Raw genomic sequence first — 24,449 nt, 5'->3', positions numbered from 1 at the left:
GATACAAGGATCTGCACTGTATGTCTTATCCATTTAGACCGATTTCCAAAATTATTTATGTGTAATTAATACATATTCATTTTTAGGCAGTATGGCAAATTCTCTTCCATTTTAAGAAAACTGTTGATATCCGCAGGTGTCCAGATATGGGAGCAAGAAGTCACAATCTACAAATAAGGGCCCTGCTCTACTCTTTAAAGGTCAACTGTGCTATCTACAACAGTCTGCAGAGCACTCTTAGATTCGGCCTTCAGATAAGAAATCTGAGAATATAAAGCACGACTCCTTGGTAAGCTAGTTTTGCTTACAGAAGCCTGGTGAGTACAGCTGCATAAATAGCTGTTATTTTAGCTATGAAGTACAGGCTATTGGTTAGAAGTGCAAGTTTATACTCAGTGTTACCTGTTGGACAGTTGCACCTGAGAGTTAGGACTCATTACTTCTTGGCCACTCCACATGGGCACTAAAAATTAAAGGAAGAATTATATTTTTGCCGACAACTCTCTTAGGATTAAGGTATCACAAATGATCTTTTGCAGCCATGGGTACCATTATTAATCCTTATATAGAAGTGTCCCTTCCTTTTATCAACAGTTTTTGTTTATCCCCCCACTGATGGCACCGAATGTGCTGTACTACTTGCCTGGGATGAATAAAGTCTAAACCACAATTCCCCAAACAGGTGATCCCTGACGTCTACTTGTAGCCTCTTGCCCTGTTCCTGCTCATCGATAACAGTTCTACAAGGGCCATTTTGCTGTGCCAGTAGCAAGCTTTCTTTCCGCAGCAGGCTCCATAGAATACATAGAATAGGCTTTCACGTGCTGCAAGCTTTCCGCAGCAGGCTCCATAGAATACATAGAATAGGCTTTCACATGCTGCAAGCTCTTGACGTCTGTTCTGCTGGGGACTGCACCAGGACCCATTTCTCCCACTAGGTGAGGAATAATCTGGTGGCCTTCTATTTTGGAAGATAGTAATTTCTATTCTATTAGAATTTCCACAGCTGTTAGAGAGACAGGCTCCTGTTTCCTAAGAGCATTCTGTGGGTTACCCATTTCCTCTGACTATACCATCTGTAGAAACAACGTATACAAAGCCATACACAAACACACACACACACACCCCTCTGGTATTTCTATCCACGTCAATATTAAATTGAAATTGCCAGTAATATTTTGAAGACATTTCAGTATTCACCTGTGTCTCATCTGGGTGAAGGCAGTTTTGGGTACAAATCTGTATTTTCTTAAGAAAAACCAAAAATACATTTGGCTATATAAGAATATTTAAACTGCACTTGAAATTAGGCCACTCACTGATGTGTCAGCAACCAGGGACCCTGCATGCACCCACAGGCTTCTCTTCCTTACACTATGCATAAGCTTCTAGAGGGAAGGGACCATGTAGTCTTCCGAGTCCCCTCGTGCTTATTAGTTACCAAGGTGTTGCGTACTCAGAAGACAACAGAGAACTAACACGTAACAGAGAACTAATCCATAATTCTATTTGGTAGTAAAGAGGAAAACATTCTTACAATAGTTAAGTTGAAAAACATGGAAAAGTTTTGAAAGTTTTTATATAAGTAAAAAAAAGTTGTTATATGAAAAAATATAAATACATGTGGACAGATTAAGGAATTAAAAATATTTTACTCAGAAGGGTTTCACATGGATTATTAAAACTTTTATTAAATTACTGGCATATTCACAATAAGTAAGTCCTTGGGCCCCTGCACTCGCATGGAAAAGACCCAAAAGAAACTCCTGGCTCCTGGTTTCGGATCAGCACAACTCTGGCCATTGCAGCCAATTGGGGAGTAAAACAGTGGATGGAAGACCTCTCTCTCTCTCTCTTTCTGCCTCTCCTCTCTCTGTGTAACTCCGACTTTCAAATAAATAAATAAATAAATCTTTAAAAAAATTAATGAAAAATGTCCAGAGGGAAGTTCTTTTCCATTATTTAGAGCACTCACCCCTGCGCTCAAAGTAGATGATCTAACCCTGTCTTCTGAAGTCCAGTCCTTGGATTTCTAAAACGTCACTTGAGGGGCTGGAGCTGTGGCGCAGTGGGTAAACCTGCCACCTGCAGTGCCGGCATCCCATATGGGCACCTGTTCGTGTCCCAGCTGCTCCACTTCTGATCCAGCTCTCTGCTACGGCCTGGGAAAGCAGTGGAAGATGGCCCAAGTCCTTGGGCTCCTGCACCTACATGGGAGACTCAGAAGAAGCTCCTGGCTCCTGGCTTCAGATTGGCACAGCTCCGGCCACTGTGGCCATTTGGGGCATGAACCAGCGGATGGAAGACCTCTGTCTCTGTCTCTCTCTGCCTCTCCTCTCTCTGTGTTAACTCTGACTTTCAAGTAAATAAGTAAATCTTTAAAAAAAATTTAAACATCATTTGAGTTATTTGCAGTTTATATATGATTTAAATGTTGCAGGTAAAAATAGCACCTCCCTACTTAGTATAGAGTTGATCTTCTGTATATAAAGATAATTGAAAATGAATCTTCATGAAGAATGGGATGGGAGAGGGAGTAGGAGGTGGGATGGTTTGTGGATGGGAGGGCAGGTATGGGGGAAGAACTGCTATAATCCAAAAATTGTACTTAAGAAATTTATATTTATTAAATAAAAGCTTTCTATAAAAAAATAAAAATAGCACCTCCCAAACACATGTTCTGCTAGCATCTAATCTAGTGTAGTACAAATAAATAACATTTGGTTACAAAAAGGTGGTATCAAGATCACTTGTTCATTCCAAAACACACTTACTAAAGCTACTGCAAGCTCAAGAAGCTAACACCCGGGTGAGATGAACAGCTAGGTAATTAGAACATTGTGTAATAATGTAACAGGCATAAATATGACCATGTACTAATGATTAAAATAGATGAACTTATTAGTCTGGAAAATTACAGAAGGCTTCATGGGAGAGGTGGGACTCAGGGTGAGAAGAGTTTGCTAAGTGAATGAGTATTCAGGGAAAGGAAGCAGGGGTGCACAAGCAAGGAGGCACACTGTGTGCCATCCGGGAAGGGTGGCCATCTGACTGGCATAGAGTGAGAGCAGAATGGCAGAAGATGGAACTGGGGAGGGAAGCAGGAAACAGATCCTAAAGGTCTTGTACCATGTGATTCCTCCCCAGGCTGTCACTGTCATTTGTCTCTGAAATACTGAAGAGACTAATTTTACTTCCACAGCTGCTATTATAAATGTTTCCAAATCCCAAGTTGCTTTACTTCAGAGTGTAGTTTTATATGTCCTTTTGCCAATTTTCTACTCATCACTGTCTCGCCAGTCACTGTAATAATAGCTGCCATTTGCTAAGTGTTTACTCTCAGCCAGACAATGTACTAAATGCTTTAGATACATTATATAAGAAAAAGCACTGTGCATACTAGATATGTAAACTTGGATAAATTATTTAACCTCATTCAAGCTCAAGCTTCCTCCTCTATAAATCTGGGAAACCACCACCTTCACAGGTTGTTTTTAAAATTCAATTGAGACATATGAGGCATTTAATACTCACAGTAAGCACTCAATAAAAATAATTATAATTGCTATTATTGTGATGGTGTCATGCAAATATAACTAATTGGTGTTAACACAAGAAGCCAGCAGGGGGAGCCTCTAATCCATTTCTGATTTCAAGACCAAGGTAAGGCATGTGATGGTTCCTCTAGATGGCAGACAAACCGGGGAGAAGTACACAGGTGGCTTCAGTGGTATTCGTAATGTTCCTGATTAAGTGGGGATCTATGAGCGTTTGTTCTATTATTATGCTTTACAATTTCTATATATATTATGTGTGTCAAATATTTCATAAACTATTTTATTTAGGTGATCTCAATTCACACGTACCTACATCCCACTATCTGTGGTTCCCATTTGGGAGCACAAAACAGAATTATCACATTCCTTCCTGTGCTTTGATCCTACTTCCCCTACACCTGTCTTGCAGCAAGTCCATTCTGCCTTCTGGCCATTTCCTGTATTAGACTTCATGCTTCCTAAAAACCACACACCTGCATAGTTGGTTCTAACAGCAATCAGCACAGTGCTTCAGGCAAAGCAGGTGCTCAATAAATGTCTCTGAAAATAAATCCCTATATTTGAGAAAAAAAAAAGTCATTTAACCAAACATGAACAGAATTTTGGTAGGGTTTGAAAAGCTCACAAGTTCTATTTTTTTTTCTTCCCACTGATAGATTAGGTTAAGGCAGAGGACGTATTTATCAAGTCACATCATCTTTTGCTTTCTCTTTACAATGTGAGATATAAAACCATATCTTGAAATGCTCTTATTTACTCAATATTACACATAAACTATTCCTCAAAAATTGCAATTTATTAGGGAGATAGCTTAAATAAATTATAGGATCTCCTGTAGTTAAAAAGAATTTGATCTATATATGTTATTAGCCAATCATTTCTAAGTCATGTCAACAAGTAAAAGGGCAAGCTGGAAAATGATGTATGATGTCTATTTTAGGTTATATCTATGTATAGAATACTTTGGAACATTATGTAACTGTGATCCCTTAGGGAAAGGGACCAAGTATGTGGCACACCATGTAGATTTGGGGCCAGCATTGAGGAACCGCAGGTTCATTTGCTGCCTGCAACGCCAACATCCCACATGGGCTCCCAAGTACTCCATTTTTGATCCAGCTCCCCGCTAATGTGCTTGGGAAAGCAGTAGAAGATGGCCCAAGTACTTGGGCCCATGTACCCACATTGGGAGACCTAGAAGAAGCGTCTAGCTCCTGGCTTTGGTCTGGCCCAGCACTGGCCACTGTGTCCATTTGGGGAGTGAACCAAAGTATGGAAGTTCTCTATCTCTTTCTCTCTCTCCCTCTTTCTGTAATTCAGCCTTTCAAATAAATGAATAAATAAACCTTTTTAAAAAAAAAAAAAAGGTAGAAGGGCTAGCGCTGTGGTACAGTAGGTTAATCCTCTACCTGTGGTGCTGGTATTACATATGGCTGCTGGTTCGAGTCCCAGCTGCTCCTCTTCTGATCCAGCTCTCTGCTATGGCCTGGGAAAGCAATAGAAGACTGCCAAAGTGCTTGGGACCCTACACCTGCATGGGAGACCTGGAAGAAGCTCCTGGCTCCTGGCTTCGGATAGGCTCAGCTCCAGCCATTGCGGCCATTTGGGGAGTGAACCAGCATACGTATGGAAGACCTTTCTCTCTGTCTCTCCCTCTCACTGTAACTCTCCCAAAATAAATAAAAATATTTATATAAAAAGTAGACATACTTTATGATTGACTTTTTGTATTATTTTAATGTGAATGTACAACTTTTTCAATTAAAAGGATAACTTCATAATTTACAGTTTAGGGGTCAGCATTGCGGCACAGCAGGTAAAGCCACTGCCTGCAATGCCAGCTTCCTATATGGGTACCAGTGCATGTCCTGGCTGTCCCACTTCCAATCCAGCTCCTTGCTAATGTCTTGTGAAAGCAGCGGAAGATGGCCCAAGTAGTTGGGCCCCTGCCACCCACATGGAGACCCAGATGAAGCTCTTAGTTCCTGGCTTTGGCCTGGTCCAGCCCTGACCATTGTAGCCATATGGGGAGTGAAACAACAAATGGAAGATTATCTCTCTTTCTCTCTCTGTGTCTACGTAACTCTGACTTTCAATAAACAAAAAAATTTACAGTTTATATAAGGTACAAACACAAAAATTACTGGGTAACAAATAGCAGTACAACAAAGAAGAAATATCATGAGATAATACAAGGTTAATTGCCATACAGACTGCAGTAGCGTTTAGCTGAAGGGATTAAGAAATCACTGTAAAGCAGGGATAGGAAACCTTTTTTCCATCTGGATATTTATATCATTAGCCAGCCATACAAAATGATCTACTTAAGAGTTAGCCTGAAGCTGGCGCCGTGGCTCAATAGGCTAATCCTCCACCTTGCGGCGCCGGCACACCGGGTTCTAGTCCCGGTTGGGGCGCCGGATTCTGTCCCGGTTGCCCCTCTTCCAGGCCAGCTCTCTGCTATGGCCAGGGAGTGCAGTGGAGGATGGCCCAGGTGCTTGGGCCCTGCACCCCATGGGAGACCAGGAAAAGCACCTGGATCCTGGCTCCTGCCATCGGATCAGCGCGGTGCGCCGGCTGCAGCGGCGGCCATTGGAGGGTGAACCAACGGCAAAAGGAAGACCTTTCTCTCTGTCTCTCTCTCACTGTCCACTCTGCCTGTCAAAAAAAAAAAAAAAAAAAAAAAAGAGTTAGCCTGGGGGGCCGGCGCTGTGGTGTAGCAGGTAAAACTGCTGCCCGCAGTACCTGCATCCCATATGGGCACCAGCCAGTTCAAGTCCTGGCTGCTCCACTTCAGATACAGCTCTCTACTATGGCCTGGGAAAGCAGTAGAGGATGGCCCAGGTCCTTGGTTCCCTGCACACACGCGGGAGACCTGGAAGAAGCTCCTGGCTCCTGGCTCCAGATCAGCTCAGCTCCAGCCTTTGTGGCCAAGTAGAGAGTAAACCAGCAAATGGAAGACCTCTCTCTCTCTCTCGCTCTGCCTCTCCTCTCTCTGTGTAATTCTGATTTTCAAATAAACAGATCTTAAAAAAAAAAAAAAAAAGAGTTAGCCTGCTATAGATTTATTGAATTTTGAGTCCTGCCTGTGGTTGCCTTGGCAGGGCCAGACCAAATAACTTTTCAGGCCTTATATGGCCCATGCCAGATGTTCCCCATCCCTGCTGTTAAGTAATATGATCAGAATAACCTTCACAGTGTAAAGGGGGCTTGACTTAGATCTTTCAGGATATTTGAAAATGCTGGCAGACAGGAGTAAGAGATTCCAGGGAAGGTAAATGTAGTGTATGGCAGAAGCAAAGCTGTCGGGTGGGCCCGAGAGGCACAAGACATGGACCTATGGGTTCTTTGACCCTAAAAGCTATAAGCTCCTGGGCGAGTCATTCTTACCATCCCTGCATTCATTGCTGGTTACATACACCAAAATGTGATAGATGACTTCTTAGATCTCTTCCAGCTCTATAATAACACGGCTATCTCATAACTATAATTAGGAAAGATCAGGGCTACAGTTTGGCTTCACCTAACTGCCAAGCAAAGGAATTTGATGATTTGCTCAATGGAAGCCTCTGAAAGTTTCCAAAGAGAAGAATGTTTTAGGAAAATAGAATTAATATGTAAGGGCATAGAGTAAACATTATGTAAATTTTGGGTAATATCATTTATTTCACTCCAGTAGAGGGGAGGGTGGGAGATACGCAAGACAAGACAAGATAGCAACACGGACCAGAACTCAAACGATAGTGGTGATGAAAATTCAGCATCTTGGGTTTATTTGCTTCCTTAGACATTCCTTACCTTAACACATCTGTGCCAAGTTCTTGTTGAGTACACTTTTCTAGGGTGCTGTTGATTAGTGTCTAGTGTCACAGAGCATTTGGAGCCTGGAAAGTATTTCAGCTCAATCACACTGTCAGGTTTTTAAGGCTTTATTCTGCAGCCTGACTCATTTTAGCACTGAACTTCTATAAAGCCAGAACAGATTTACACAGATTTAAAATGTTGGTATGTTTTATTAAAATTGTTTATTAAAAATTATATAAGTGCTACATAATACCAAATTAGAAAATACAAGAAGCACATAGTTTTAAGTTACTTCTTTTTTTAATTTTTTTTTATTTATTTGACAGGTAGAGTTATAGACAGTGAGAGAGACAGAGAGAAAGGTCTTCCTTCCATTGGTTCACTCCCTAAATGGCCACTACAGCTGGTGCTGCACCAATCTGACACCAGGAGCCAGGTGCTTCTTCCTGGTCTCCCATGCGGGTGGCAGGGGCCCAAGCACTTGGGCCATCTTCTACTGCCCGGGCCTCCCGGGCCACAGCAGAGAGCTGGATTGGAAGAGGAGCAACTGGGACTAGAACTGTTGCCCATATGGGATGCTGGTGCCACAGGCAGAGGATTAACCAAGTGAGCCACAGCACTGGCCCCTTAAGTTACTTCTTTTTTTTTTTTTTCTTAATTTATTATTTTATTTTGACAGGCAGAGTGGACAGTGAGAGACAGAGAGACAGAGAGAAAGGTCTTCCTTTACTGTTGGTTCACCCGCCGCCACGGCCAGTGCACTGAGGCCAGCCCACCACGCTGATCCAAAGCCAGGAGCCAGGTGCTTCTCCTGGTCTCCCATGTGGGTGCAGGGCCCAAGGACCTGGGCCATCCTCCACTGCACTCCCGGGCCACAGCAGAGAGCTGGACTGGAAGAGGGGCAGCCGGGACAGAATCCGGCGCCCAGACTGGGACTAGAACCCGGTGTGCTGGCGCCGCTAGGTGGAGTATTAGCCTATTGAGCCGGGGCGCCAGCACTGCAGGCAGTGGCTTTACCTGATGTGCCGCAATGCTGACCCCTAAACTGTAAATTATGAAGTTATCCTTTTAATTGAAAAAGTTGTACATTCACATTAAAATAATACAAAAAGTCAATCATAAAGTATGTCTACTTTTTATATAAATATTTTTATTTATTTATTTTGGGAGAGTTACAGTGAGAGGGAGAGACAGAAAGGTCTTCCTTTACCGTTGGTTCACCCCCTTAAGTTACTTCTAACTCAGATGTCACCACTGTTAATATTTTGTTTGTTTAGCGGCCTGTGCTGTGGCACAGCGAGTTAAAGCCCTGGCCTGAGGCACCAGCATTCCCATATGGGTCCTGGTTCTAGTCCTGGCTGCTCCTCTTCCAATCCAGCTCTCTGCTAGGGCCTGGGAAAGCAGTACAAGATGGCCTGAGTCCTTGGGCCCCTGAACCCATGTAGGAGACCTGGAAGAAGCTCCTGGCTCCTGGTTCCTGACTTTGGGTAGGCCCAGCTCTGGCTGCTGTGGCCATTTGGGGTGTGAACCAGCAGATGGAAGACCTCTCTGTCTCTACCTCACTCTCTGTAACTTTGTCTTTCAAATAAATAAAATAAATCTTTTAAAAAATATTTTGTTTGTTTATGATTTGCTTCATGAAACTATAGTTTTACATCTATTTGACTTTTTAATATGCATGGTCTCCTCCAATTCTTCTATTAAACTCTTCACAGGCAGAGGGTCATTTGCTACAGCATATATGCTACCCCACAGCACCGATGTGCTTAATAAAGCAATCATAATGGGTCTCAAATGATGAAGTAATGATCAATGCCACCCAAATTACTATTTCAACATATCATTTCCATGGCTCCTCTATGTCTGAGAATCCAACTCATCAGTCAGCTATTCAAGATCTCCAAAATGTGATTTTAACCAGGCTTATCTGCAGGAGCTAGCCCAGATTCTTTATCCCAAGAACATGCCATACTTAACTAAGTGCCTCTGCTGGTTTCCCCTTCCTGGAATGACTTTCCTACTCTATGACATGTATTCAAATCCTATTCACTCTACCAAAGTCTAGCTCAATAAAGGCCTTTATAGAATGTTCTCTAGTCATTTCAACCCAAGTTAAATGCTCACTCATAGATGTCTAAGCTGTTAAAGGATAGTATACTCATTCTGGCACCTAATCATATACTATCAAATACCTTTAAAGATATCTTATAAATTTGTCTAAAATAAAGTGGCATGAAAGAGACTGTGCTCTATTAGTGTGAAGCTCTTTTATATCATATTAGCATCTAATACAGTGGCGAGTAGACACTCATATACTTTCAAAAGTGACTAAAAAACACACAAAATGAGGGTAAGCAGCATTTTTATCATGGGGCCAATCTGGACTTATAGCACGAGAGAAGCATATAAGGAGCATTTTCTTGAGATGGGAAGACGGGCTTTCCCTTCCAGGGAACTAAATGCTTTTGTGGAATGGAGAGAGAAAACGGCTGATTAAAAAAAAGCCGAAAGGATAAACAGTGAGAATTCTGTTTAAAAAGGTGAGAAATGGGGAAAAGGTCTGAACTTAAGCAAGGTGAGCCAGGTTGAAGGGTGGACAGAGTAAAGGAAAGAGCTGTGTATATATTTATGCTTTGTTTAAATGTTTCTGGAAAAATGAATTTTTATCTTAACCTTGGACTCTGAAAATCATTTAAAAAACTATAAACTCTGACTTGAGGATTTTGCCCAATATCTAACATAAACTTATAGAAAAGTAAAGACAATGAGATTGATACCTACGAAGAGTCTATGCACAGTGCAGAGCCTGTTAAAGACTCAAATATGGAACAAAAGCACTAAGCTTCGGAAGTCTGGGGTTCTCAGACATATCTGGATGGTGACATAGGTTATCAGTAGAACTACAGAAAAGTACTTACCTTTGTTTTCTCCCTGCTCACCAATAACCCACACTTCTTTGCTTGAAGTCTGTGCTTTCAAAACGTTTGTAATAATATACTGTAACCTCTGTGAATCCAGATTGCAGCCAATTCCAATCACTCGATTTGCAGGAAATGCACTCAGTTTCCATGTCACATATGCCATGATTTCCACTAAATATTGCATAAAAGGTTAAAATGTAAAGATTTTTTTTTAAAAAATGTACTTCTACCTTAGCTAACAAACAAAATATTTAGTATTTTAATAGGTGATGCATATTAGAGTTTTTAGATAGCCTTCTTGGGTCCTGAATGCACTGAGGAATGACTTTTTAATGTATATTAAAACATTAATCAGATTTCAACAAGATTTTACATACCCTTGTTGTTAAATATAAATTGTTAACACTGAAGTATAACAAAAAAAACACTGAAGTGTAACTTCCTAGAATGGTTAAGCAATGAGGATAAAAACTGGGTAGAGAAGGCCAGAAACAATCATTTCTTTTCACTGATCAAATTTTGTTCTACATCTATATTAACCTGAATTTCTCTACAAATTAAAATACTGATTCACATCCTACCATTAGGTAGTATGCCATTAAGAATAAAACACAACTACTTTTCTCTTACATGTCAGAAAGGTGTCTGGAATTAGAAAAATAAAGTTGGGGGCCACGCTGTGGCACAGCGGTTTAAGCCGCCGCCTGCAGTGCTGGCATCTCATATGCGCGCTGGTTCAAGTCCCGGCTGCTCCACTTCTGATCCAGCTCTCTGCTCTGGCCAGGGAAAGCAGAAGAAGATGTCCCGAGTCTTGGGCCCCTGCACCTGTGTGGGAGACCTGGAAAAAGCTCCTGGCTCCTGGCTTCAGACAGGCACAGCTCCGGCCGTCGTGGCTACCTGGGGAATGAACTAGCGGATAGAAGACTCTCTCTCTCTCTGCCTCTCCTTCTCTCTGTGTAACTCTGACTTTCAAATAAATAAATAAATCTTAAAAAAGAAAAAAAAGACAAGGTCCCCCAACTGCTTGCTATAGAAAAACATATGAAATGTATACTGGATCCCTATTGTGGAAACGTTAAAAAAAAAAAAAGGCTCACCAATTTAAGTTCAGTATCACCTAACTCTTTGAAAATATTTTTGGAAGTAAAACAGTTCCAAGGCCGGCATTGTAGTGCACTAGGTTAAACTGACATCTATGATGCCAGCATCCCACATGAACATGGGTATGAACCCAGACTGCTCTTTTTTACAATGCAGCTCCCTGCTAATGGACCTGGGAAGGCGGCAGAAGATGGCCTGATTGCTTGGGCCCTTGCCACTGACATGAGAGATCAAGATGTTGTTCTAGGCTCCTGGTTTTGGCCTGGCCCAGCCTTTTAGGGAATAAACGAGCAGATGGAAGATCTCTCTTTGTCTTTCCTCCTGCCCCCTCTCTGTCACTCTGCTTTTCAAATAAAAATTTTTGAAGAAAAGGAAAAGTTAAACAGTTCCAAGATGGTCTGCAAAATGCAAAATACACTCTGGCATACCCACTAATACTTTATGATACTTCAGAGTCAACAAAGTATCTTTCTTTCACTTAAGTCGCTGTATTTTTCTCTTGGGGGATTACCCATTTTCTCCCTGAAGAAGGTATTATTAACCTGAAGCATAACACCACACTTCATAAAAATCTGTAAGTTGGAACCAAGTAGTTAATGCCAGTTGGAAGAAGTAACTAATTGACAGGATGTGGAAATACAGTATTATTCATTATAAGAGCAATTTTACTGAATAGTCCATCCAAGGTATTTAAAGCTTTAAGGCTTTTATCATTAAAGGCAGGTTTCCTGATGCGCTGGGCAATCATGCTGATTTCAAACAGAGCCTTTTACCTGGTTGAGACGCAACGAGCAGGACACTGTGTTGACTATAATGCCCCAGAGCTGGCACAAGAGCTCTGAACATATCCACGTTGCTTTGCACCACATCGAGGTAGGACTGAGAACTACCCAAGGAGTTCACTGTGAGGATCACCACCTTGGAATGAGCAGAGGCAGACAAATCTGATGAATAAAAAGAAACAATCTGAGCTCAAGATATCGGCTCTAGTTGATGATTAAATTTTTTTTCTCTTCCACATTAAATTAAAATATTTTGGCTCAGTTTTAACTGGATTTTTATTACACTGAAGCCCAACTATCCATGGGTAACTTGTTCCAATGGGCGCTTCAGGGAAGCAAACGTTATGACTAGGGTCACAGGGGTGGGGAATCTTTATTCTGCCAACGGCTATTTGGATATTGATAACATCATGCATGGGCCATACAAAATCATCAACTGAAAAATTAGCCTGCTATAGATTTATTGAATTGCAAGTCTCACCTGAGGTTGCCTTGGCAGGGCCAGAACACATGACTTCAAGGGCCTCACACAGCCTGCAGGCTGGACGTTCCCCACCCCTGACTTAGGAAAAGCTGGTCCATGGAGCTCACTGCTCTGACCCTCAAGCTCACATATGCTATTTCACAACTATCTTACTCTCTACCACACAGTACATTTTACAGTGAGCGCTTGCCAAAACAGTGACCAGATGTTACCAGGATGAGAAATAAGAGAGCAGCCAACATCAGTGCAGCAGGTTAAGCCGCCACCTGCAATGCTAGCATACACAGATGAGGAATCTGAGGCACTGGGAGGTGAATTAATTTCCTCAAAGTCACAGAACTGTAAAGTCGAAGAACCAGAGGTCAAACCCAGGCCATCTGGCTTCAGAGTGCTGTTAAATATTATGCTATATTTAGGAAGTTAGTACTATAGTCTCTTTCTCTCTTTCTCTCTCTCTCTCTCTCTCTCTCTCTCTCTCTCTCTCTCTCTCTTTAACAGGCAGAGTGGACACAGAGAGAGAGACAGAAAGAAAGGTCTTCCTTTGCCATTGGTTCACCCTCCAATAGGCGCCGCAGCCGGCGTGCTTGCGACCAGCGCACCGCGCTGATCCGATGGTAGGAGCCAGGTGCTTCTCCTGGTCTCCCATGGGGTGCAGGGCCCAAGCACTTGGGCCATCCTCCACTGCACTCCCGGGCCATAGCAGAGAGCTGGCCTGGAAGGGGGGCAACCGGGACAGAATCTGGCGCCCCGACCAGGACTAGAACCTGGTGTGCCGGCGCCGCAAGGCGGAGGATTAGCCTATTGAGCTGCGGCACTGGCTTACTATAGTCTCTTACAAATCAGGCAACTGGCAACTGGAGAGCTCAGGTGGCTTGTCCCTGTTAGTAAACATTAGTCAACAGTTCAGTTTACAATTCTATAACCTGGCCCCAACACAGCCTGCCAATATTTCCTTTTTTCCTCTAGCTCCCTCTACCTTGAATGATAGAAACTCTCAGGGCCAGCACCTTAGGGCACTAGGCTAATCCTCCGCCTGCGGTGCTGGCATCCCGCATGGGAGACCAGGAAGAAGCACCTGGCTCCTGGCTTCGGATTGGCGCAGCTCCATCCATTGCAGCCATTTGGGGAGTGAACCAACAGAAGGAAAACCTTTCTCTCTGTCTCTCTCTCTCTCTCTCACTGTCTGTAATTCTACCTGTCAAATAAATAAATAAATAAATAAATAAAAGAAAGAAACACTCTCAAGGTTGACTTTGAGTAACAGAGTAGTAGCTGAATGGTTTTCAGAAGCACAAGACAGGGGCCAGTGTTATGGTGCAGTGGGTTAAGCTGCTGCCTGTGATGTCAATATCACATATGGCATCCAGTTTGAGTCTTGGCTGTTCCACTTCTGATCCAACTCCCTGCTAATGTGCACAGGAAAGCAATGGAAAACAGACAATGTAGTTAGGTCCCTGTCACCCACACTGGAGAGCCGGATGGAGTTCCTGACTGCTGACTTCAGATTGTCCCAGCACTGGATATTGTGGCCATTTGGGGGAGTGAAACGGCACATGGAAGATCTCTTTCTCTGTCTCTTCCTCTCTCTGTCTTAAAAAAAGTACAAGGAAGGCTTTCTATTCCATATGATTTTCCCATCAAGCTCCAAGGTCTTTTAATCTCTTCCTTTGGGCTTAAAATCAAGTATTTAAAAAAAATTATTATTAATAGGGACTGGTGCTGTGGCTTAGCAGGTAAAGCTGCCACCTGCAGTGCCAGCATCCCATATGGGTACTGGTTCGAGTCCCAGCTGCTCCTCTTCTGATCCAGCTCTCTGCTCTGGCCTGGAAAAGCAGTAGAAAATGGCCCAAGTCCTTGGGCCCCTGCACCCACGTGGGAGACCAGGAAGAAGCTCCTGGCTTCAGATTGGCACAGCTCCAGCCATTGCAGCCAACTGGAGAGTGAACCAGCAGATGGAAGGCCTCTCTTTCTCTCTGCCTCTCCTTCTCTGTAATTTTGACTTTCAAATAAATAAATAAATATTTAAAAAATTATTATTAATAGGGGCTGGTGCTGTGGCTTAGTGGGAAAAGCCACTGCCTGCACTGCTGGCATCTCATATGGGCACTGGTTCAAGACACAGCTGCTCCACTTCCAATTCAGCTCTCTGCTATGGTCTGGGAAAGCAGCAGCAGATGGCCCAAGTGCATGGGCCCCTGCACCTGCATGGGAGACCCAGAAGAAGCTCCTGGCTCCCAGATTGCAATCAGCTGAGCTCTGGCTCTTGTGGCCATTTGGGGAGGGAACCAGCGGATGGAAGACCTCTCTCTGCCTCTGCCTCTGTAACACTGTCTTTCAAATAAATCTTTAAAAATTATTATTAATATTTGAGAGGGAGAAAGATAAAGCATTCCCATCTACTGGATCACTCTCCCATATGCCTACGATGGCCAAGGGCTAGGCCAGACTAAAATTGGGAGCCAGGAAGCCAGTCTTGTCTCCCACATGGGGGGCAGGGACCCAACCACTTAAAACATTGCACACTGCCTCCCAGGGTTTACATTAGCTGGAAGCCAGAATTGGCATGGACTCGGCAGGAGTCAGGCACTCTGATATAAGATGCAGGGGTCCCAACCTAGCATCTTAACCACAAGGCCAAATGCCAGTCTCTAGAAGCCAATATTTTTTTAACTAATTTATTTATTCATTTGAGTAGTACAGAGACAGAGAAACAGAACTCTCATCTGCTGGTTCACTTTCCAAATGACTACTAGAGGGGAGGGTGGGGCAGAACCAGAATCAGGAGCCAGGAGGAAGCCAATCCAGATCTCCCACATGAGTGGCAAGGACCCAATTACCTGAGCCTTCACCACAGAAATTATTATTAGCAGAAAGCTGAATTCAGGAGTGGGAGCCAGGCATCGAACCCAGGTATCCTGATATGACAGGAGGGTTTTTTTTTTTTTTTTTTTTTTTTTTGACAGGCAGTTAGTGAGAGAGAGAGACAGAGAGAAAGGTCTTCCTTTTTCCGTTGGTTAACCCCCCAAATGGCTGCTACCGCTGGCGCTGTGCTGATCTGAAGCCAGGAGCCAGGTGCTTCCTCCTGGTCTCCCATGCGGGTGCAGGGCCCAAGCACTTGGGCCATCTTCCACTGACTGCCTTCCCTGGCCACAGCAGAGAGCTGGACTGGAAGAGGAACAACCGGGACTAGAACCAGTGCCCCAACCGGGACTAGAACCCAGAGTACTGGCGCCGCAGGTGGAGAATTAGCCTAGAGATCCGCGGTGCCGGCCTGACAAGAGAGTCTCTTAACTGATGGGCTAAACATCCATCGCAGAAGCCAGTATTTTTATAACGCTCTCCTCAAAAAACCTTGAGCTCAGGATGAATCCATTTCTATTCATTCCCCAGAATATTTCTCTCATTTTCTTGATATTGGCTTTTTTTTTACATTCTTTCCACCTGGAATGTTTCTCACTGCATTTACCATGTGTTTGAGAAATATCTGCTTCATTCTGTACTCTATCAACATGCTAAGAGCTCTATGAGAACAGGGATTGTCTGTGCCTTATTTGTCTTTCCACCTCTAAGATCTAGACACTTGGGGCTGGCATTGTGGTGCAGCGGGTTAAGCTGTTGCCTGCAACACCAGCATCCCACATGAGTGCCAGTTCCAGTCCGAGCTGCTCCACTTCCAATATAGCTCCCTGCTAACACACCTGGGAAAGCAGTGGAAATGGCCCAAATACCTGGGCTCTGGCCACCCACGTAGGAAGACCTGGATGGAGTTCCGGGCTCCTGGTTTTGGCCTGCTCTAGCTCTCGACATTGAAGCCAGCAAATAGAAGATCTCTCCTTCTCTCTCTAACTCTGCCTTTAAAATAAATAAAATAAATCTTTTAAAAACAAAAAATCCAAGGGGTTAGCACAGTGGCATAGCAGGTAAAGCTGCTACCAGCGATACCGGCATTCTATAGGGGTGCCAGTTAGTGTCCCAGCTGCTCTGCTTCTAATCTAGCTCCCTGCTAATGGCCTGGGCAGAGCAGTGGAAGATGGTTCAAGTGTTTGGATCCCTGCCACCCATGTGGAAGGCCCAGATGAAACTCCTGCCTCCCAGCTTTGGCCTGGCCCAGTGGCTAGCTCTTGCAGTTGCCTGGGGAGTGAACCAGCGGATGGCAAATCTCTCTTTCTGTTTCCCCTTTTCTCTGTAATTCTGACTTAAAAAAAAAAAAAAAAATCCAAATGGGGCAAGGTAGCACTCCATAGTGATCAGTATGTTGCAATCATCTACGGATGTCATGCTGAGGCATTACTAAGATTTCTAAATGAGCTTTAATTCTCTAAGTCATTAATGTACTTCTCCATATCATAAGATAAATTTATGAGATGATAATGTTATATTTAAAGTTATTTTATGTAGTAGTAATTTCCAGAAATGTACAACCAAAATTAATAAAGGGGACATGAAAGTTGCCCCAGATGCTGTATATTCATTCAATATTCAACAGTTAACCCCTGAATTCCCAGTGGCAAGCAGGATGCACTATGCTTCTATTCTAAAGACTCCATCCTTTCAGTTATCTGAAGCAATCGTTACTGATGAGTAACGAGAACATAGGAAAATTATTCCCTTGGGTCCTAAGCAGCCTCACTATCTCTAGAGTCTCTGCATTAAAGAGTCTCTCTCTAGGGGCTGGCGCGGTGGCGTAGCGGGTAAAGCTGCCACCTGCAGTGCCGGCATCCCACATGGGTGCCAGTTCAAACTCCAGCTGCCCCACTTCTTCTGGTTCTTCTTTTTTTAATATTTATTTATTTATTGGAAAGGCAGAATTACAGAGGCAGAGAGAGAGAGAGAGACAAAGAGGTCTTCCCTACACAGGTTCACTCCCCAAATGACCACAATGGCTGGAGCTGCACCAATCCGAAGCCAGGAGCCACAAGCTTCTTCTCGGTCTCCCACGTGGGTGCAGGGGCCCAAGCACTTGGGCCATCTTATACTGCTTTCCCAGGCCATAGTAGAGACCTGGATTGGAAATGGAGCAGCCAAGACTTGAACCAGTGCCGACATGGGATGCCAGCACTGCAGGCGGAGCTTTTACTCGCTACACCTCAGTGCCAGCCCCCACACCAGCTGCTCCACTTCTGATCCAGCTCCCTGCTAATGCAGGGAAAGAAGTGGAAGATGGCCTTAGTATTTGGGCCCCTGCACCCACATGGGAGACCCAGAAGAAGTTCCTGGCTGCTTGCTTCAGATCTGCCCAGCCATTTGGGGAGTGAACTAGTGGATGGAGATATCTCTCTCTCTCTCTCTCTCTCTCTCTCTCTCTCTCTCTCTCTCTTTCTCTCTGCCTCTTCCTCTCTGTAATGCTGCCTTTCAAATAAATAAATATTTTGTTAAAAAAGGAATCTCCTCTAACAACTTAAGAAACTCTAGAAAATATGCAAACATGGAGACTGAACAATATACTTCTGAATGAACAGTGGATCATAGAAGAAATTTTTTAAAAAATTTCTAGAAACAAATGAAGGTAACAAAACATACCAAAACTTACAGGACACAGCAAAAGCAGTATTAAGAGGGAAGATTAGGGGCCGGAACTGTGGCGCAGCAGGTTAAAGCCCTGGCCTGAAGTGCCGGCATCCCGTATGGGCACCGGTTCTATTCCTGGCTGCTCCTCTTCCCATTCAGCTCTCTGCTGTGGCCTGGGAAAGCAGTAGAAGATGGCCCAAGTGCTTGGGCCCCTGCACCCACACCCGGAAGAAACTCCTGGCTCCTGGCTTCATATTGGCACACCTCTGGCCGTTGCGGCCGTCTGAGAAGTGAACCAGAGAATGGAAGACGTTTCTGTCTCTACCTCTCTCTGTAACTCTGTTTTTCAAATAAATCTTTCAAAAAAAAAAAGGGGGGGAGATTATAGGGCCAGCACTGTGGCATAGCAGGTAAGGCTACCATCTGCAGCTCTGGCATCCCATATGGATACCGGTTCAAGTCCCGGCTGCTCCACTTCCAATCCAGCTCCCTGCTGATGTGCCTGGGATAGCAGCAGAAGATGCCCTGGCCTAAGTCTTGGGCCCCTGTACCCATGTGGGAAAGCTGGAAGAAGCTCCTGGCTCCTAGCTTCAGATTAGCCCAGTTTCAACCATTGCAGCCAGCGGATGGAAGACTCTCTCTCTCTCTCTCTTTCTCTCTCTCTCTCTAACTCTGCCTTTCAAATAAATAAATCTTTTAAAAAATTTTAGAATTCAAACACAGGAGCAAATAAGGCAAACATGTTAAAACAAAATAACCAAACCTTTGCTAATCTCCACATTAGGCAGGTTGAAGATGTCAAGGTCCATTGTTCCTCCTTTAGTTCCTTCTGAGGGGTCTAAGAGCACCAGTCTGTCTGCAATACCCTGTAAAATACAGAAAGGAAAAGAATAGCATTACAGTAGACATGGCCAGTTGCTCAGTTTAAATTCATTCAGGGAGCTGATGCTGTGGCATAGCAGGTTAAGCCATGGCCTGCAGCACCAGCATCCCATATGGGCACTGGTTCAATTCCCGGCCGCTCTATTTCCAATCCAGCTCCCTGCTGAGGCTCCTAGGAAAGCAGCAGAAAATGCCCAAGTGCTTGGGCCCCTGCCACCCACTTGGGAGACAGGATGAAGCTCCTGGCTTCTGGCTTCTGGCTGCTGGCTGGCCTAGCCCTGGCTGTTGTGGACATTTGGGGAATGAACCAGTGGATAGGAGATCTCCCTCCATTTCTCCTTCTCTCTCTGTAACTCTACCTTTCAAACAAAACAATTGATTTTAAAAAATTCATTCAGAAGTGAGGACTGGGGGCAGGCATTTAGTCTGAGTAATGTCTTACACTGAAGTGCTTGGGTTAGACAACGGGCTCCAGTTTCCGTACCTGATCTTAGCCAAGCAGCCAAGAAGTGATGGCTCTGGCTTCTGAGAAACTTCAGCTTCCTGCTAACGTAGACCCTGAGAGGCAGCAGTGATGGCTCAAGTAGTTAAGGTCCTGCTAGCTACACAGGAGGCCTGGGTTGAGTTCCTAGCTCCCAGCTTCAGCCTCACCCAGCCACAAGTGCTGTGGGCTTTTGGGGGGATGAACCAGTGAATGATGTGGATGAGGGCGCTCTCCCCCAACCTCTCTCTCTCCCCCCACCTCCCTCTCTCTCCACTCACCTCCCTCTCTCCCTCTCCTCCACTTCCTCCTCCCTCCCTCTCCTGCCCTCTCCCCCCACCTCCCTCTCACCTCTCTCTCTCCTCCACCTCTCTCCCCAACACATATTTCTCTTTTCCCACACCTCTCTCCCCCTACCCCTTCCCCCCACCTCTCTTTCACCCCCCTATCACTTCCCTCCCCCACCTCCCTCTCTGTTCTCCACCTCTCGCTCACCCCTACCTCTTTCTCGGCCCCCCCCCCCCACTTCTCTCTCTAAATATGGCTCCCTGAAAGGCAAGGGGGCTGACTGTAAACAGCAGAACTCCTAGGAGTCATTTTCCCTATGTGGAAGGTCTTTATCCAAAGTAGTAGGAATCTGTGGATCTCTCCAACCTTGGGCTGCAAGGGCAAAAGTACCCAGAGATCTATCAGACTATTGCTAAGAAAGTGTAGTGGTTAGGAAAACAAACTGCTATACTTAGTTGTAGCTATGTAACAGTGGGCAAGTCACTGAACTCAGCCTTTCTTCACAGAACTGTCAGCCTAAATTACCAGACACAGGAGTGGCAGAGAGCAGTCCTCTCTAAGTCATAGCTACTATTTTAACTGGTGCTAATCACATCAGTAAGGGAAATGCAAAGAAAACCATTTTCATTTATCAGAGACGTGAAGATCCAAAAGTTTAACAGTAGTTGTGAGAAGACAAGCACTCTTGTATACTGTAGATCTGGGAATAAACTCTGTACAGTTGACAAAAGGAAAATTTTGACAACTTCTATAAAAACCTCAACACATAATAATGTTTAAATTTAATCACTGCTGTAGTCCATCAATCTCATTTATGGAAATGATCCCACACATTTAGTAGTATAACACAATACATGATGTACAAGGATATTCATAAAGGATATGCCAAAGATTAGAAACAACTAGAATGCTTGTCAACAACAACAATGAAGCAGCGTAAAGCAGTGATTCTGAGCAGATCATCTGGTGCTTTAAAGGGTCTTGACTTAAGAGTTCAGTGAAAAATGTGGATCACTAGGGATTTTACTAACATGCAGATTTTGCATCAGTAGGTCTGGGTTGGGGCCTGGGATTGCCCATTTTTAATAAAACCTCCAGGGATGCCAATGCTGTTGATCTAAAAGCCACACTTGAGTAGTAAGGACCTGGAATACAGGCTCTGGTGAACAGATTACCTATCTTCAAATCCATTATTTATTAATAGTGTGACTTTGGGCAAATTGAGTAACCTCTTGTGCCCCCGTTTCTTCGTTTGTAAGATGGCGGTAACAACAGTACCTAATAGGGCTACTGTAAAAATGAGTCACATGTTTAGAAAAGGGCCTGGCACTAGTAAGCATATAATAAAGGTTAGTTACTGGTGCTACTAATACCACTACTATAAATGTTACTATTGTTGCTGTATTTAAATTTTATACCTTATGGCTGACACTGTGGTGTAGTAGGATAAGCCTCCGCCTGCAGTGCTGGCATCCCATATGGGTGCCAGTTCCAGTCCTGGCTCAAACTTTGAGCCAGCTCCCTGATTACAGCCTGGGAAAGCAGTGGAAGATGGCCCAAGTACTTAGGCCCCTGCACTCATGTGGGAGACCCGACCCAGAAGTTGTTCCTGGCCCCTGGCTTTGAGCTGGCCCAGCTCTGGCCATTAGGAACATTTGGGGAATGAAGCAGCAGATGGAAGACCTCTCTCTCTCTCTGTAACTCTACCTCTCAAATAATCTTTAAAAAATAAATTTTATACCTTGTATAAAAATAAAAATGTTCATCAACAGTCAGGGCAAGGGCTGATCAAGCCACCGTTTCTCATAGTGTTCATTTCACTTTAACAGGTTTCCTTTTTGGTGCTCAGTTAGTTGTTTTCCAAATTCCTAACAGGGATCACTTTTCAGTTAAAATTTAAACACCTAAGAATAATTGTGTGTTAATTACAGAGTTCAACCAATAGTACTAGAACAAAAACAAAAAAAATACTAAAATGGATAAAGTATTACATTGTACATCAACAGTCAGTACAAGAGCTGATCAAGTCACTGTTTCTCATAGTGTCCATTTCACTTCAACAAGTTTCCCCTTTGGTGCTCAGTTAGTTGTCGCCGATCAGGGAGAACATATGATATTTGTCCCTTTGGGACTGGCTTAATTCACTCAGCATGATGTTTTCCAGATTCCTCCATCTTGTTGCAAATGACTGGGTTTCGTTGTTTTTGACTGCTGTATAGTATTCTATAGAGTACATGTCCCATACTTTCTTTATCCAGTCTACTGTTGATGGGCATTTGGGTTGGTTCCAGGTCTTAGCTATTGTGAATTGAGCTGCAATAAACATTAATGTGCAGACAGCTTTTTAGTTTGCCAATTTAATTTCCTTTGGGTAAATTCCAAAGAGTGGGATGGCTGGGTTGAATGGTAGGGTTATATTCAGGTTTCTGAGGAATCTCCAGACTGACTTCCATAGTGGCTTAACCAGTTTGCATTCCCACCAACAGTGGGTTAGTGTCCCTTTTTCCCCACATCCTCTCCAGCATCTGTTGTTGGTAGATTTCTGAATGTGAGCCATTCTAACCGGGGTGAGGTGAAACCTCATTGTGGTTTTGATTTGCATTTCCCTGATTGCTAGTGATCTTGAACATTTTTTCACGTGTCTGTTGGCCATTTGGAATTCCTCTTTTGAAAAATGTCTATTGAGGTCCTTGGCCCATCTCTTAAGTGGGTTGTTTGTTTTGATGTTGTGGAGTTTCTTGATTTCTTTGTAGATTCTGGTTATCAACCCTTTATCTGTTGCATAGTTTGCAAATATTTTTTCCCATTCTGTTGGTTGCCTCTTCACTCTCCTGTTTCTTTTGAAGTACAGAAACTTCTCAATTTGATGCAATCCCAAATGTTAATTTTGGCTTTGACGGCCTGTGCTTCTGGTACTTAATCTGTTATCCCTCTTAGTATTTTTGTTTGTTTGTTTGTTCTACTTAATACTTTGGTTGAATACTGTAATCAATACACAGTTATTCTTAAGTGTTGAAACTTAACTGAAAAGTGATCGCTGTTAAATATAAGAGTGGGAATAAGAGAGGGAAGAGATGTGCAATTCAGGACATGCTCAAGCTGACTTACCCCAAACAGTAGAGTTAGAAACATACCAGGGGATTCCAATTCAATCCCATCAAGGTGGCATGTACCAATGCCATCTCACTAGTCCCAGTGATCAATTTCTGTTCACAATTGATCATAATGATAGGACTAAGAGCCAAAGGGAGCACATAAACAAGACTAGTGTCTGCAAATACTAGCTGATAGAATAAAAAAGGGAGAGAACGATCCAACATGGGAAGCGAGATACACAGCAGACCCATAGAATGGCAGATGTCCTAAACTGCACTCTGGCCTCAGAATCAGCCCTTAAGGCACGTGGATCTGGCTGAAAAGCCCATGAGAGTATTTCAGGCATGGAAAGCCAAGACACTGGCAAAAAACAAAAAACAAAAAACAAAAAACAAAAACCTAAATGAAAGATCTCAGCGAGTGAGATCCCAGTGGAAAGAACAGGTCATCAAAGAAGGAGGTACCTTTCTCTGAAGGGAGGAGAGAACTTCCACTTTGACTACAACCTTGTCTAAATATGATCAGAGTCGGTGAACTCAAAAGGCTTCCATATCCTTGGCAACTCATAACAAGAGCCTAGGGTGATTACTGACGCCATAAACAAGAGTGTCAATTTGTTAAGTCAACAACAGGAGTCACCGTGCACTTACTCCTCATGTAGGATCTCTGTCCTTAATGTGCTGTACATTGTGATTTAATGCTATAACTAGTACTCAAACAGTATTTTTCACTTTATGTTTCTATATGGGTGCAAACTGTTGAAATCTTTACTTAATATATGCTAAACTGATCTTCTGTATATAAAGAGAATTGAACACGAATCTTGATGTGAATGGAAGGGGAGAGGAAGAGGCAAAGGGGAGGGTTGCAGGTGGGAGGGAAGTTATGGGGAGGGGAAGCCATTGTAAACCATAAGATGTACTTTGGAAATTTATATTCCTTAAATAAAAGTTAAAAATAAATAAATAAAAATGTTTATCAAGAAAAATGAAAAAAAAAAAGAGTTCCATTCTAGGGCAGTCCCCAGATGAGTAATGACACTGAAACTCTTCTAATAAACAAACATGACTTTAAGGTGCCTTCATGTGCTTACCAAAAGTAGACAAATAACTACAAATAAAAAGAATAAAACTCAGTACTGTTAGGGATGTCAAAGATCAAGCAGATGTGCCTGTTATTGCTCCCATAATTCGGTTTGTCCTGAAGAGCAACCTAGCAAACTATAACAAGTACCAGGAAAGCACCCGTGCCCTCTGACTCACTAGCACTATTTTTGAGATGATGAACACTCAACAGAAAACAACTCAGACAAGAAAATAAGCAACTTGTGAAGTCATGTTTATGGGAGCATTTTATTTAGTAACAAAAGAACTGAAAACAACCCAAATTCTAATTAAGAGAGCAGTGTATTCAGATGCAGGATGGAGGAAAGAAACAAGAAAGTTACCAAACATGGTTCTGAGCCATTAGTTTCTAAAATTTTCTAGCTCTCTGCACATAATTAAATTATTTGCTGAAGTAGAACCTACCTGTAAGACATGCAAG

At 43.4% G+C, this 24,449-nt stretch overlaps 1 protein-coding gene across 3 annotated transcripts in view; it reads right to left on the bottom strand.

Moving 5' to 3' along the window:
- UEVLD (UEV and lactate/malate dehyrogenase domains) overlaps nucleotides 1-24,449 on the bottom strand; it is a 55,663-nt gene that overhangs the window by 2,918 nt on the left and 28,296 nt on the right. Inside the window, exons 7-11 of one of the 3 annotated variants that reach the window (XR_007914708.2) lie at nucleotides 18,921-19,023; nucleotides 12,157-12,301; nucleotides 10,280-10,453; nucleotides 7,356-7,522; nucleotides 403-463 (exon numbers count right to left, since the gene is read on the bottom strand). Coding sequence is in view for 1 of the 3 variants with exons in the window: in XM_008275125.4 (XP_008273347.2) it covers nucleotides 403-463; nucleotides 10,280-10,453; nucleotides 12,157-12,327; nucleotides 18,921-19,023 (509 nt within the window). In the remaining 2 variants the exon portion in view is untranslated. Of the gene's footprint in view, nucleotides 1-402; nucleotides 464-2,821; nucleotides 5,894-6,252; nucleotides 7,523-10,279; nucleotides 10,454-12,156; nucleotides 12,328-18,920; nucleotides 19,024-24,449 lie in introns of those variants that run through there. The other 2 variants (XR_011388084.1, XM_008275125.4) reach the window with 2 other exon arrangements.

The sequence above is a fragment of the Oryctolagus cuniculus genome, chromosome 1 (genome assembly GCF_964237555.1).
Source record: "Oryctolagus cuniculus chromosome 1, mOryCun1.1, whole genome shotgun sequence".
Taxonomy (NCBI): Eukaryota; Metazoa; Chordata; class Mammalia; order Lagomorpha; family Leporidae; genus Oryctolagus; species Oryctolagus cuniculus.
The sequence above is the reverse complement of the archived record's forward strand: the minus strand, read 5'-3'. Positions and strand labels throughout refer to the sequence as shown.